At 32.3% G+C, this 14,905-nt stretch overlaps 2 protein-coding genes across 3 annotated transcripts; both read right to left on the bottom strand.

Moving 5' to 3' along the window:
* Positions 1-239: 239 nt before the first annotated feature.
* LOC108835981 (uncharacterized) lies at positions 240-1,741 on the bottom strand. Of its 2 annotated transcripts, none has more exons than XM_018609194.2 (3): positions 1,562-1,741; positions 723-1,281; positions 240-645 (listed from the first exon to the last, which is right to left on the bottom strand). In XM_018609194.2, exons 2-3 carry the CDS (start codon positions 1,261-1,263, stop codon positions 416-418), a joined length of 771 nt encoding a protein of 256 aa, XP_018464696.2. In that variant the 5' UTR covers positions 1,264-1,281; positions 1,562-1,741; the 3' UTR covers positions 240-415. The 2 variants fall into 2 exon arrangements, with proteins under 2 accessions (XP_018464696.2, XP_018464695.2); XM_018609193.2 differs by having other exon boundaries at positions 241-645; positions 723-1,275; positions 1,562-1,740.
* Positions 1,742-8,855: 7,114 nt separating this feature from the next.
* On the bottom strand, positions 8,856-10,372 carry LOC108829855 (probable WRKY transcription factor 41). The gene is made up of 3 exons (XM_018603448.2): positions 9,750-10,372; positions 9,529-9,657; positions 8,856-9,433 (listed from the first exon to the last, which is right to left on the bottom strand). Exons 1-3 carry the CDS (start codon positions 10,118-10,120, stop codon positions 8,959-8,961), a joined length of 975 nt encoding a protein of 324 aa, XP_018458950.2. The 5' UTR covers positions 10,121-10,372; the 3' UTR covers positions 8,856-8,958.
* Between the last annotated feature and the right edge of the window lie 4,533 nt (positions 10,373-14,905).

The raw sequence follows: 14,905 nt of genomic DNA on the forward strand, positions 1-14,905 counted from the left end.
TCAGCACTTCACATTGCAGATCCTGTAGTTTTCTAAATGCTCGTAGAGAAGTCACGAGGTTTGATTGTTCAGATTTAGTTATCTATCTACTTCATGTTCACACTAATGGTACTGCTTAGAGGACGACACCAATTGGTACGTATATATGATACCAGATAGGATTTTGAGATGTAACTATGTTTCAGGTAAAGCCACATAATCAGACACTAAATTGTTTTTGCTTTCTCTTAATTTAGCTTCCAAATGCGTCAACAACTGTAGTTTCTGACATACGAATATAAACTGATTAAGAAGTGATTTAACAAAAGATTTATATATGTAATAAAGAAGTTTTCCTCAGCTAGCTTAACAAGTCTGCAACCTCAAACTCACTTCTTCTGGCTCTATCTGTGTTGTTCTCTGCATTAGAAATGTTCTAAGACTTGCTGGAATCATCACCAGGTCCTTTAGGCAGTGCCCAGTCTGGCCAATTAGCTGGAAGCTTAATCACAACATCATAGCCATCTGAAGATGAAGATGACGATGATGGTGAAGCAGACGAAGGCGGTGAATCATTAGTAACAGCTCTCGGAGTGAAGATTTCTTGGTTCTTGCATTGGTCATCTTGGCTTCTTGTACCAACAGGATCATTGTGATCACTTATCACTATCAAAGAAATGACCTATTATTAAGATAATGATATTGCCTAGCTCAAGTCAAAACACATACATAAACACATATACCTGTAGCATCGTTCTTCACATTATTCTTCAGCTTGTTAGTCTCTTCAATCTCTGAAGCAGCAACTTCAGCATCATACAGCGACTTCAAGTACTCACAATCTGCTTCAACCACGCAAAACCTCTCAGCTAATGCAACAAACTTGTCCTCCAGTTTCGCCTTATCTTCTTTCCCTTTCCTAATCGCCAACAAAAGCTCCTCTTCTCTCTTCCTCAGCTCATCAATCTTGCCCTTTCCCTCACTCTCCATTTCCTTGTCGTTTCTCTCTCTCACACCATCCTCCCGTCTCTCAGCTTTGCTCTGAAGCAGCAGCTTCTTCATGACCTCGTAAGTTTCCTCTGCAAGCTTAAACCTTTTCTGAAGACTCTCGTAATCTATCTTCAATGTCTCGTGATTCTCCTTGAGGATTTCGTACTCTATCTTCGTACAAGTGTTTTTTCTCTTGGAGGAAGAGGCGAATTCATCCTTCACAGCAGCCAAAGGCAAGCCTTTGCTGTTCTTGCCCGATTTGTCTGAGCGAGCCGATGCTGATGTTCCACTCATGATTTTTAAAACCTTAACCTGAAACAAACACAAACACAAACTAAAGCTTACTCCTTTTTTTCTTCTTTTGTTGCAGAAAATTACTTGAAAACCCTAAATCCAGATTCTTTCACAGAGCTCAACATAAGATTCCCTCTTATCTCAAAAGGGTTTAGAGTAATTTCACCACAATCTGAACCTCAAAAAAGAAGAAAAATTTCAGAGAAAATGTAAAACCCAGAAAGTTTCTTTATCGATCCTGACCGAAATGAGAAACCCAGATAATAAAAAGAGAGACTTTTGCAGAGAAAAAGCTTACCCAGATTAGTACAGAAGAGACCTAGAGAGAGATGAGAAGAAGGCAAAGCTCTGAAACGCAGACGAAATAAAAGCGGGAATGCGATAGGAAACACGCTTTAGTTCAGTAAACGAAGATTATGGTTATGTATTTAATTTAACTAGGATTTGAGTATTTTGTTCAGATTAATTTCTTGTTTAATGTGTTTTCAGATTAACTTGAATCGTAGCCTTTTGTGTATGCTCTCGCAAGTCCAAGGCTGATTATGGGCTACATTTAAACTATTATTAGTTAAATGTTTTTCCTTCTTTTTCTTGGCTACATTGGGCCAGTCCAATAGCCCAACACTAGCAGATAAATTCGAACTCGAGGTGAGACTGCAGCAGAGATGTGAGGCGCTCTTTACTTTATTTTAAGAAACTTTAGATTAAAAAAACAAAAACAAAAATTAACCAAAATAAATTTAACTGAGAAGATGAACAAATAAAAAATTTCTCTATTTTAGAGGCATTTGCACAGAAATTACTAAATAAATTGGTAATTTGCAAATATGGAAAACAGCAAAAAGTGGAGAGAAAAATGGATCAAAAAGACATCAATAGTCCTATAAATCTTTGAAAGAGAGAGAGAGAGATAAGAAATAATGGTCGATGATTTTCTTCTCGTACCTTACTCTTTACCTTGAATTTTATATGTGTTGAGAGAGATGAAAATGATGGAGAGATAAAAGAGAAAACTTTGATAAATCGATATCTAGTTAAAGGATTCGTTTGGAGTTCCGATTCGAGCCAAGAGATACAAGCTATCATTCATGGTAGGGGTGATGAATAGAAGATAGTGTTTTGGCGCAGCGGCGGGCGCGAGGAAAGTAATAAAGAAATGAATTCTTCCTTACAACACCACCAGTGGATTACGGACTTTATGCTGGTGGTGGTCAACTTTGCAAGGTTTAAAAAACCAGAGTTAGCGGCCGTGATATTCGCGTGGAGTAATTGAGTCACTGGGACGGCGGCGAACGGTGACCAAAGAATAGATTGAGACGAGCTAGATTGGAGCGAGTGAAGTCTGCAAGGTTCTCATCTTCATTTTCTTTTATGGATTTTCAAACTAGGTCTTCTGATACGGTGTTGTGTGTGTGATTGGATTGAAAAAAAAATTTCTAACCAGAAAGACACTACTCAACGAAAGAGTGAAGCAAGTTGAGCTTGTGTGCTCGTAAAAAGAACGAAAGAAATCCATGTCTTATAGTTCATTCCATTTGATGATTCTTGTTTAGAAAAAATAGAGATATATGTATGTTTATCTGGCTAAAACGATATATGTTTTGTATTTATTTTTCTTGATTTTATTTTGAATAATGCTAGATATTTACAATTTTAGCTGGTATTTATTGTATATTTACCGGCTATTTGATCAGTTGATGGTTGTTATTTTGTATCGAATCGGATAAGAAAAAAATTAACTCTCTAATAAATCACAAAACATATTATTAGATTTACATGTTCGGCTAAACATAAAACTAATTCATTAACAAATCAGAATACATATGATTAAAATGGTTGTTTAGCCGGTTAAGATTTTACTTGACTTTTTTTTATATAGTTAGCTGGTAAGATAGACTAATTATCTCGACATTATTATAGTTAGCCGGTAATATATACTAATTAATGATGAAATTTGTGAAATAGCCGGTAATATATATTAATTATCTCGACATTTGCATATAACATGATCTAGGTCAATTAGTAAATTAGCTGGGTATATTATGATTAATATGGATATTTTGTATGTTAGCTGATATCTAGATTTGAAATACCATATATTCTGATAGACTATAATATGGATATTTTGTATGTTAGCCGACTACGCATGTTTACTCGATTATAGTTATCCGGTTAATAAATAGTCGGTGAACACGATAGTTATCCGACTATGCATATTTTGAATTATCCGGATACTTTCCATGTTAACTGATATTTAAAATTATAGGCTATTGGATCGAATGATGGTTATTTCTATTGTTAGTTGGTTAACAAGTTATTTATCTTTTACAAATATTATAACTTGAATTGTATTGTATGTGTTCGGCTTTGTAACCGGCTAACTGTAACAAAAGGGTCATGTAAAATCTAGTACACGGATTCATCACCAATAGCAAAAAAATGAAAGGCTAACATGATGGAATCTTTAATAGTATACATATGTGTTAGGTGGAGTTGATGTATCAGGCAGACACATATTGAGACTCACCAACTATGATCCTGTGGCGGTTGAGACTAGCTCATGCACATAGTAATGCATGATGCCATCAGTAAACAGACGGACCATTCTTCTGTCATCTTCGTCGTCTCCGGAAACCTCTTTTTATTTCTTCTACCTCCTCTTGTTTTTCTTCCTCCTCTGTACCGTCCTGGATCTTCTTCCTTTTCATTGACTGAAATGAAGGCAAGTTATAGCAAAGGTGAGGGGACGACAAGCTGTAGCAACGTGAAGTGACGGCGTGACGATGGGCTTGAACAGAGGTGAGGTAACTGTGATGACGAGCTTGAGCAGATATAATGGTATGATGGCGTGACGATGTGACAACGAAATAGCGTGACGGCGAGACTTCGCTTATTTTGAAGAATGGGCTCCGGCGGAGTTAACAATGAGAGTGAGGGGAGATGAGAGATGAAATGGTCGATTTTGAAAAGTGTATCATTTGTAGTGAAAAGAGAAATAACTCTCTCTTGAGAATTCATTTCATGCGTAATATAAATATATAAGGGTTTGTGTAACAATTAGGCTTTTAGGTTCTATCGTGTGGTGAATATGGACAATATTGACATTAAAAAATACACATCAGCGAGAAAGACCAAATTCCATCCTTGCAAATTATGAGATTATCTTTGTATATGTAGTGCAATTTCTCTAATTTAAATGATCTAAAAATGTGATATGACAAATACTACAAGAAAACATCGGTATTCTGAGGGACATACCGAGGAAAAAATGAGTTCCTCGGAATTTTCTGACGAAAAATCGAGGAAATACCGAGGAAACCAAGAAATGTGGTTTCCTCGGTATTTCCTCGAAAAATTTCGAGGAAATTGCGAGGAAGACACATTTCCTCGAAACATTTCGAGGAAATTGCGAGGAAGACACATTTCCTCGGTATTTTTCGAGGGAATACCGAGGGACAATAGGGTTTCCTCGAAATTTTCTCGGAATGTCCTTTCACGGTTGAGGGGTTTGATTTAAAACCCCTTGTTCGTCGAAATACCCTCGAAATATTTCGAGGAAATTTCGACGAAACAAATGATTTTTGGTATTTCCTCGAAATTCCCTCACAATATTCCGAGGGAATTTCGAGGAATAAGGGGTTTTAAACCGAAAACAACGTTTTGCGGATTGAATAACACGTATATAACCTTCATTAAGTGTCTTAGGCAGATTATGAAGTCAAACTTTAGGGTTTTAAACCGAAAATAATGTTTTGCGGATTGAACGGAAACCACACAACATAAGAGAAACACTTATACATTTTAATAAACGTTAAAGGGAATACTTACAATTATTTTGTAATTGTGTTATTTCATTGTTTATGATCATCTATACAAAGAAACCTCATTAGTATGAATTACATTTGTATAAGAAATGACATAGAGGAAAAAAATCGATGTTTTCAAAACCCCAAACCCTGTTTCCTCGAAATTTCCTCACAATATTGTGAGGAAATTTCGAGGAACCTGCTTTCAAACCCTGTTTCCTCGAAATTTCCTCACAATATTCCGAGGGAATTTCGAGGAATAAGGGAATTTAAACCGAAAACAACGTTTTGCGGATTGAATAACACGTATATAACCTTCATTAAGTGTCTTAGGCAGATTATGAAGTCAAAATTTAGGGTTTTAAACCGAAAATAATGTTTTGCGTATTGAACGGAAACCACACAACATAAGAGAAACACTTATACATTTTAATAAACGTTAAAGGGACTACTTACAATTATTTTTGTAATTGTGTTATTTCATTGTTTATGATCATCTATACAAAGAAACATCATTAGTATGAATTACATTTGTATAAGAAATGACATAGAGGAAAAAAATCGATGTTTTCAAAACCCCAAACCCTGTTTCCTCGAAATTTCCTCACAATATTGTGAGGAAATTTCGAGGAACCTGCTTTCCTCGGAATATTTTTCATTAACCCGGTAACCCTAGCCGCCAAACGTTTCGCGAAAATTAGATTAGAAGATTTCGAGGAAATTTCGAGGAACCTTATTAAATTTTGTGAGGAAATTCCGACGGACACTGTCCGTCGGACGTCTCATAAATTAGGTTTTACGTTCTTCTCTTCCCCATTTCTCTCTGCTTCTCCTCTCTTCCTTTCCTCTCTTGCGCGGCCTCTTTCTCTCCTCTCTTCCTCTCCTCTCTTCCTCTCCTCTCTTCCTATCATGTAAGTTCATCTCTCTTCTCTTCCTCTCTTCGTAGATCGATTCTTTGGATGTTAGATCTCGAAATTTAGGTTGTTAGGAAGGAAATTCTAGGATTGAATGGATAGCTTAGGATTTTCAAGTTTGGATTGTTGTTTGGATTGTTGTTATATATTTTTTTTAGTTCTTTTGTGTTTTGGGTAAAATTCAAAAACGTTTTTCATGTTTTAAAATGTTTTTTGATTTTTAAAAATGTGTATATGATTTTTTAAAACGTTTTTTGATTTTTTTTAAACGTTTTTTTTTATTTTTAAAATGTGTATATGATTTTTTAAAACGTTTTTGAATTTTAAAACGTTTTTTGATTTTTTAAAACTATTTTTATATATTAAAACTATTTTGTACTTATTAAACTATTTTTTATATATTAAAACTATTTTTTTAATTATTAAACTATTTTATATATATTAAAACTTTTTTTGTAATTATGAAATTGCTGTTTTATTTTTTTCGATTTATTTTGTGTTTTGGTTAAAATTCAAAACGTTTTTCATGTTTTAAAACGTTTTCTGATTTTTTAAAACGTTTTTTGATTTTTAAAAATGTGTATATGATTTTTTTTAAACGTTTTTTATATATCTAAATTATTTTTGTAATAATTAAACTATTTTTATATATATTAAAACGTTTTTTAAAGTTTACAGTAATAATAAAACGTTTTTTTTATAAATTTTAAAAATATTTAAAAACCTTTTTCTATATTTATAAACGATTTGTAATTTTTATAATATATATATATATATATATATATATATGTATAAATCATGTATACTAAAAACTATATATAGTAATTATTAAACTATTTTTTTATCTATTTATATTTTTGTGATTAAAAACTATTTTTGGATTTTTAAAATTTTTATTTATTAAAACTAATTTTTAATATATTTTAATTTGTACAATTTTGAATAATATTATCTAATATATTTTCAATTTTTGAATTTTTATTTTATATTTTATATTTTCGAATTTCATTAAAAATTAATATTTTTTTTTATTTATTTTTTTGAAAATTCCGAGGAAAGGGTTCCCTTAGAATATTTCGACGACCACGTCCCTAGGAAAATTTTGAGGACTTTGTGACGAACCCTCGTCCTCACAGTTTCTTCGGAATTACTGTTCTTCGAAATTCCGTCAGAAAATTTCGAGGAAATTTCGAAGGAAAATGAAATTTCGAGGAATTTTTTTCGAGGATCTTTTTCCTCGGTATGTCGTTGGAATACGGTTATTCCGACGACATACTGAGGACAAAGTCGCTCAGTAACTGCGTGTTTTCTTGTAGTGAAATGTGATATGACAAATGTGACATGACAAATGTGACATGTATGGATGAATCAAATATCACTCAATTTTACTTGGAATCAGATTATAAGAACTTGTAATAATTGACATGACTAATGTGAGATTAGCTTAACTAAACCAATCTTGATTAGTACCAATACAAAATTGGTTCGATTTTAAATCATTTAGTTTGTCTAAACTAAACTCGCTAGATTATTATGAATTTGAATCATGTTTTGCAATCATATTAAAAAGTTAGATGTATATTTACAAAATATACGCGTAAACATATATGATTTATTGTTTATATATATGATTCATTGTTTAGTTTTAAGGTTATATCTAACTAAATTAGTTTTACAATTCTACAAAATCTACTATATTAAAACAGAAGTCACAATTTTAATTCATGTGTAATTTTTTAAAAATAGATTATTACTATAAATCATTTATCATTCATTTATTATTAATAATATGGTTTAATAATATGTTATTTTTAATATAACAGTCGACTTCTATAAAATTGGATTGGTTAATAAACTCACGTTTAATTCTTTAATAAAGTATATATAGTGGTAATGTAAATCATCGTATAGCTGAAATATTGATTTGATTTAACTAATTTAACCGAAATATAATTATCCAGCGTTAAAAAGAAAAAAAAAAGACTCTCTCTTACGAAACAATTAATGTCGATTGTTCCGAGAAGTGTTTCATACTATGTGCTGGGGACTTTGCTAGAACCATCTAGTGAAACACATGATTGTCCAAACTACAAATGATTTTTTCTCGACTAAAAGTAAATGATGTTATTATGTCTATCAAATAATTAAATATATATCGTCAACCTTAATAAGTACCATAGAAGTTACCCTTAAGTGTATTTTATGGATAAATCATGCAAAATGAACTTTTGCCTACATCCGAAAAGTTGGACTAGGTAGTGATATGTGTGTCGTGTTTATGTCTGGAAACACACAAACACAATAGATTTGGAAAATGGTTTTCTAGTCTGAAATATGTTCTTAACGGTCTTGTAAAAATAATTTTTTTTGGGTAAAACTGTAAAAATAATATTCACAGCACAGACGCAAGAAAGAGCTCGTGAAAAGTGTTTGTTAATTGTGAAACTAATACGTTAGGTCGTGGCTAAACATTCTGAACAGGAACTCAGCGAAGAAAAGAAGCAAGTTTTTTTTTTTTGAAACTGAGAAAAGAAGCAAGTTTACCACGGAAAAGTTGCGGAGTTAATGGAAGCGTACATGAAAGAAGTGGAAGAGTACACTAAACCTGCGTAGTCGAGCAATACCTAACTCAGTAGTAGAGAAATGGCAAATGAGAGACGTTAAAGTTTACTCAAATTGAAAATCTTTGTCTTATGCAAAAATGACTCACTGCTGTTTAAATTTCTTAGGGTTTTGTTTCTTCTCATCCTTTTGAGAATTCTCACATTCTCTTAATTGCTCTTACATGTTCAATTACTTGACCCAATCCCAAAATAATTACCGAACTACTCAGTTACTAAACCAAAATTTGATACAGAATTAGATATATATCAGTGTCATCAAACTAGTTGGAAAATGTTTTATCAAACTAAAATCTTTTATTTTGCACTATTAAAGTATTAATCCCAAAGAAATATTGTAATCCGTAATTGAAGTTAAACCGAATCATGGAGAAACGTGTGGAGACCAGTGTTAATCTCCGCCGTTGGATCAAACTGAAAATCCACGTCGAAAATTGGGGAACTTCCTGTAGAGGTATTAGTAGAAATCAATCCTGTAAAATTCGACGGACCAGAACTTCCCACATGGCCAAACGTTCCAGCGCCGTTCCCGAAATCGGACTCGAAAGCGTAAAACGGCGGCGTAAAAGGGAATGAAAAAGCTTCGCTTTCGTTCCCGTTTGTACGGACTGTGAGATTGGTACTGAGATTGTCGAGAAGGTCATTTTGGTAATTAACGAGTGTTGTGTTTGGTCTAGTTTCTCGCTTCTCTGGAGGCCGGATCCCCTGTGAGCAAGTGTGTGTTCCTTTGTATGTCAAATCAAATATCGTAGGATCATCGTCTGATCTCTGGACCTGTTTCGTGGCCCAACAATTCTGCGTGTTACGAAATGTACATCTGTAATAACTCCTACAACACAAACACAACAGAGTATCTGATTTAGTTTCAATAATGATCATGATGATGTGTTTAACATGAATGATGACGTAAGATGATGATGATACCTTGGATATTTGGCGCCTAAAATGTCCTTCTGGCCATATTTTCTCCAGCTGAAGACATCATCGTGAGGTCCTTCTAAGCCTCTCTCTGGGCTTATTCTCACTTGCTCTGTCCACTTCGGCAACATCTTCCTGAAATATGCAATATTTCATTTAAATTTTCATATAAAAGTCACGAATTTATTTATTTTCTTTCTATATTATGTTGAGGTTCGAATTTATACCTCTTTTTAGAGCTCAAGTTGTAATCTTTGGATCCTCCATCGAGAAACTCTTCACTTCTCGGACTTCCGTTGATCGAAGTCGGAGATTCTGGAACTTTACCGGTGTTAGCTACCGGATCCGCCGCAAGATTTACCATCTCCGCCGTCGGACTGTGTACTATGTTGGAACCGTTGAGCATCCAAATAGCTTTCTCGTACGAAGAAACGATCTGATGTAGGAGGGTTTCTCTCATCTCAGTCGTCAAACATAAGGAAGAAGAAGATAACGATGGAGCTGTTCCGAGCTCAGCTTGGAGCTGCTTTGCCGCCTTCAGACCATGAACCAGCTCCTCGCTTAGCAAATTCTTCTGCTCCCAGTTTGACATATCCATACTATCTCCCCCAAAGTGTAATTTGTTTCCGATCAAAGAAGCCCTTGCCGGACTTATCGGTGAAGCGATCACCGTTACGGGAAAAATAGTTAAGAGGAGTACCTTATATATATATTTCTTGGAAGCAAGGAAATGTGATGTTTATAAAAGAAGGTTATCTTTTAGCTACTTATGGTAAGGTTTAGATTAAGAATTTATAGGGTTGAGGAGGAGAAAAAGGTAAAGCTTTTGGGGTTGTCGTTAGATGAATATTGTTTTCTTTTGAAATTTAAAGGCTTTAGATCTGAATTGAGTGAAGAATGTGTTTGAACATTTGACCAATTCAAAGTTTGGAAAAGTCGTTGGTCTTCGTCAACAAGTATGTACAGTAGTTCCAGAGTGTGTGTATATAATGGTTATGTAGTTTAGTGAAGGTCAAATGCTGACCAATTCAAATTCTTATTTATTTTAGTTTAACCAAGTAAATTAATGAAAAAAAATTGAGATAACACCAAACCAAGTTTTTGTCACAAAATAATATCACAAAAGAAAAAATGACCAAATTATTTTTTATTGAAGTGTAAATATGCATTTATAATCTTTGGATTAATTAATTTAAGGAATGAGGTTTTAGAAATGTGTTCAAATATTTAAAAACAAAAAATAAATTTTAAAATTTTAAAAACAAAAGACACTATTTTGGTCATTTTATTTTTTTTGAATGTTATTTTGTGACAAAAACTTAAAAGTGTTATTTGAGAAAATTACCCTTAATTAATTATATAATTCCTGCTGTTTAGTAAATAATTATTATGAAGTGTGTTTATATAAAACTACATGTACCTTTTAATGTACCCTTTCAAACTATCGCTTCGTTGACGTAGTTCAGGTACTTTTCAGTATTTATTAGAATTGTTAGGTACATGTTTTATATGTTTGTAACACCAACAAGTTCTTCTAGTATAAAACTTTATTTTAAGGTTGTTTGTTGTTGTACATTTAACATCCACGACTTCGTATCTCACTTTTTGGGTAGTGTACACATGTATCTTATTGGATTTGAATCTATATTATGACTTAGCATTAGTGTAAATACCAATTATTATATTATCGTAGATTACACATCTTCTTTAGTAATTTGGAGATTTTAAACTGAAATTCGGACTATAGTCTGGTTTACAATTTAATGAAGAGAAATATCATATGATAGTATTGAAAGTAACACACAAGGGGAAAATCTCAAAATAGAACTAACTAAAAGTTAAAAGACATTTTATTTTATATTTAGGCTTATATTTACTGATTAGAGTTTGCGGAAAATCTAACTTTACCTAAAATTTGATACCAATTTTTATATTAACCTTTAAATGATAACCATTTTCTTAAGTACCTTAAGATTATTATTAAAAAAAAAACAAAAGCAAAATTAACCCTCATAAGTTATTTGGGAAATCGGCCAAAAAAATACTGAACTTTTCAAGAATTGCCAAAAGAAATCTGTATACTTATCTGGCCAATAAAATCCTTAACTTTTATCGACTTATTTAGATTATTAAGAAACTTAATAATCGGAGTTCGAACCCATGTTGTTTGGATCAAATAGCAAAGTATTTTACCAATAGGGTAGTGGCTCATTCAATGTAGGAACAAACACGTTTAGTTTTATTTGGTATTGATTTTGAATATAAAATATTCTCTAAAAATTAAAAGGTCTTTAAAATTCCAAAAATTTGAAAAATAAAGAATTTTTTTATAAAATTAATTTTGAAACTGAAATTTAAAATAAAATACTATTTTCCTTTAGAAAATCAAAAATCTTCCAAAATTTTCATTTTTAAAAACAAATTCAAAAAAAAAATATTTTAGGATTAAAAATTTTGAAAAAATAAAAAAAAATCGAAAATAGCAAAAAAAAGTTATAAAAATAAATTCGAATCTGAAAATAATCCGAATCTATAAAAAATAATTTTTTTTTATTTTATTACTTTTTAAAAAAAAAATGCCCAAAAGAAAATTTTCATTTTTCAAATTATTAAAAGAAAAATTGAAAAAATAAAATAATTCGAAAACAAAATTCAAAAAGTTATAAAAAATTTCAAATCTGAAAACATATAATCAGAAACTATAAAAAATAAATAATAATAATAATAATAATAAATTATTTTTTATAGTTTCTGATTATATGTTTTCAGATTCGAAATATTTATAACTTTTTTGGAATTTTTTTCGATTTTTTCAATTTTTTTTATAATCCGAAAAATGAAAATTTTATTTTTTTGGAATTAATTTTTCAGTTTTTAGAAATTTTAAAAATCTTTTTAAGTTTTTAGATAATCTTTTTATATTCAATCAGTACCAAATATAATTAAATGTGTTAGTAACTTTATTGATTGAGCCACTAGCCCAGTGGTAAAGTACCTTGTCATTTGATCCAAATAACCTAGTTTCGAACCTAGTGGTCGACTTGATTTTATTTTCAAATCATGCAAAACGACGTCGCTTCATCTCATTTCAAAACGACGTCGTTTCACTTAACACCAACATTTAACGATGTCATTTTTTCTGTTAAATTTGCTGACGGCGAATTGGCAAGTCAACGAAAACATTGTTAATTAATTCTAAAGTCAATGAAAAGTTTGTGTTTTGTTTGACCAGTCCATATGTCCAGGTTTCTTTTGGTAATTCCTGAAAGTTCAGTGTGTCTTTGGCCGATTTCCCTAAGTTATTTATAAATTTTTAAGAATTATTTAGAAGTTTATAAACTGAATCTCACCCCCTATATACTAAACCTTAAATAATAATCAATAAACTCTAAACCCAAATGTTATGATATTTTTGTCTAAGTGTACTTTTGAAAAGTGATATCTAACTTAAACAATTTCTCTTAAGAGTTTAGTGTTTAGTATTAAAGGTATAGGGTTAAAGTAATATTTTAGGATTTGGAATAACTTAATCATTTACCTTTTAAATAAAAATGATTTTTTAGAAAAATCTCCTTATATGTTCTTTTGTCATAAATCTCTGTGCTATATAAGAGCATCACTCGGAAAAAAAAATTTTATAACTTCAAATACAAAGTTTTTGGTTTTTAAAAAGCTTTTAAACCTGAAACTTTAAGATTTTTGAATATTAAAACATCAAATTTAATGTATTAGTGTTCAAAACCTTATATTGAGATTTTATATTTTTAAAAATTTTACACTTATATTACTTCTGAATAAGATTATTAAGTTTTAAAATCATTTTGTTCTTATAATTATATATCTTGTAAACTTACATTTATTTTATAGTTCAATATAGGATTTTTCTTTTGGATAGAAACCCTATTAAACCTTAAATTTATTTTTTCTAAATATTTAAATAAAGTTATTTCCAGAGATGCTCTAAAAGAGATTTGCTCTTTAATAAATTTTCTTCATTAGTTGCTTAACTACTAAAGAGTAGAATTCTAGTTCAATAAAACATATCAGGATTGTTTTATTTGGATAAATTAAAATACATCAGGATATTGTAAAACCTATTTTGATATTCCTAATTTTCAAAAGAAAAAAAAAGAACGAGGATTGAAAGTAACATTCTAAAAATTTATGTGTTTTTGAAATCGTACAGAAAGGTTTCTGCTGACCAAGTCCAGCGTCAAACACTAAAACTATCTTAAATTCTATATCTCATGATTGATTTGCAAGCAGCTTCATTGCATTGGCGCTATAAATTGATTGGAAAATCATATTTTACTAAAGTTTTTTTTTTAACACTGAATCAATCGTACTACAGAGTTTGAGGGTTAGGGTTCCAACAGGAGACCCAACAAAGAGAAAGAAAAGACATAGAAAGGAAAACAAAAAGATGCCAGTAGACACCATAGAATAAAAGGAAAGAGAGAAAACTCTGGAGGGAAAAGCCCCAAGCAGAGTTGTCGAGCAGCTGATGTAGATCATCTTTCGTTGGTTTCTGAACCAAGAAGAGTGTGTAACCAAACCGGACCTCCTGACGCAATATATGATTGGTAACGATGGCCAGAGGTCACCGAACACGCAATGGCATTAGCTGCGATGTTGCACTCAGGAGATACGTGGTCTAATCTCCATACCTCGATGCCGAGCTTGAAAGAGTTAATCATGGAGATAATGTGGTGATGCTCTGGGGCAGTAGCCGGATTCAAAAGGGCTTGTCTTGTCTCCACCGAAGCAGCTTCAAATATGATGTTGTTCTGCTTCAGGGAGTGCATGCTTTCGAAAGCCCACATCATAGCATAGAGACAGGCTTCTTGTCTTGATCTGATGTTAGAGTAAGATCTCCTACCATGCATGAGTGTGCGCCCTCCTGAGTCTCTGAGTATCCAAGAAACACCGCAGTTTCGTCGATTGTTTATCCAAGAGACCCCCACGTTGCACTTGAAAGTTCCTTGTGGAGGAAGGCACCAAGTTTTGGTTTCTGAAACCACCTCTGTTGCAGTAGCAGAGGACTGCGCTTTACTCCAGAGATCTGCTTCTTCGAAAGCGACAGTGGCAATGCAGTGAGGATCTATAGCTCTTTCTTTAAAGATAAGTGCGGTCCTAGCTTTCCAAATTTGCCAAAGCAGCCATGGAAACACCTTCCGAATGCCTTCTTCCACCCTGCGATCAGCTGCAATCTTGATGAGATGAAAGATGTTAAGAAATACCGTTTTTTTGAAAACCCAGCTTGGGGCAACGGTACATTCGATAGTTCCCAGCATTGTTGAGCTTTGTCACAGTGAAAAAGGACATGGCAGATTGATTCCTTTTCTCTCCTACAAGCCGAACAGGTGGAATCTATAGGGATGCC

This window comes from Raphanus sativus, chromosome 2 (genome assembly GCF_000801105.2).
Source record: "Raphanus sativus cultivar WK10039 chromosome 2, ASM80110v3, whole genome shotgun sequence".
Taxonomy (NCBI): domain Eukaryota; kingdom Viridiplantae; phylum Streptophyta; class Magnoliopsida; order Brassicales; family Brassicaceae; genus Raphanus; species Raphanus sativus.

What these genes read in the sequence shown, in the direction of transcription:
- LOC108829855 (XM_018603448.2), bottom strand. Translation starts at nt 10,120, where the DNA reads ATGGATATGTCAAACTGGGAGCAGAAGAATTTGCTAAGCGAGGAGCTG. An exon ending in AACTTGAGCTCTAAAAAGAG is followed by an intron (nt 9,658 to 9,749) that starts GTATAAATTCGA and finishes TGCATATTTCAG; the next exon opens with GAAGATGTTGCCGAAGTGGA. An exon ending in TTAGGCGCCAAATATCCAAG is followed by an intron (nt 9,434 to 9,528) that starts GTATCATCATCA and finishes TTTGTGTTGTAG; the next exon opens with GAGTTATTACAGATGTACAT.
- LOC108835981 (XM_018609194.2), bottom strand. Translation starts at nt 1,263, where the DNA reads ATGAGTGGAACATCAGCATCGGCTCGCTCAGACAAATCGGGCAAGAAC. An exon ending in TGTGAAGAACGATGCTACAG is followed by an intron (nt 646 to 722) that starts GTATATGTGTTT and finishes TTTCTTTGATAG; the next exon opens with TGATAAGTGATCACAATGAT.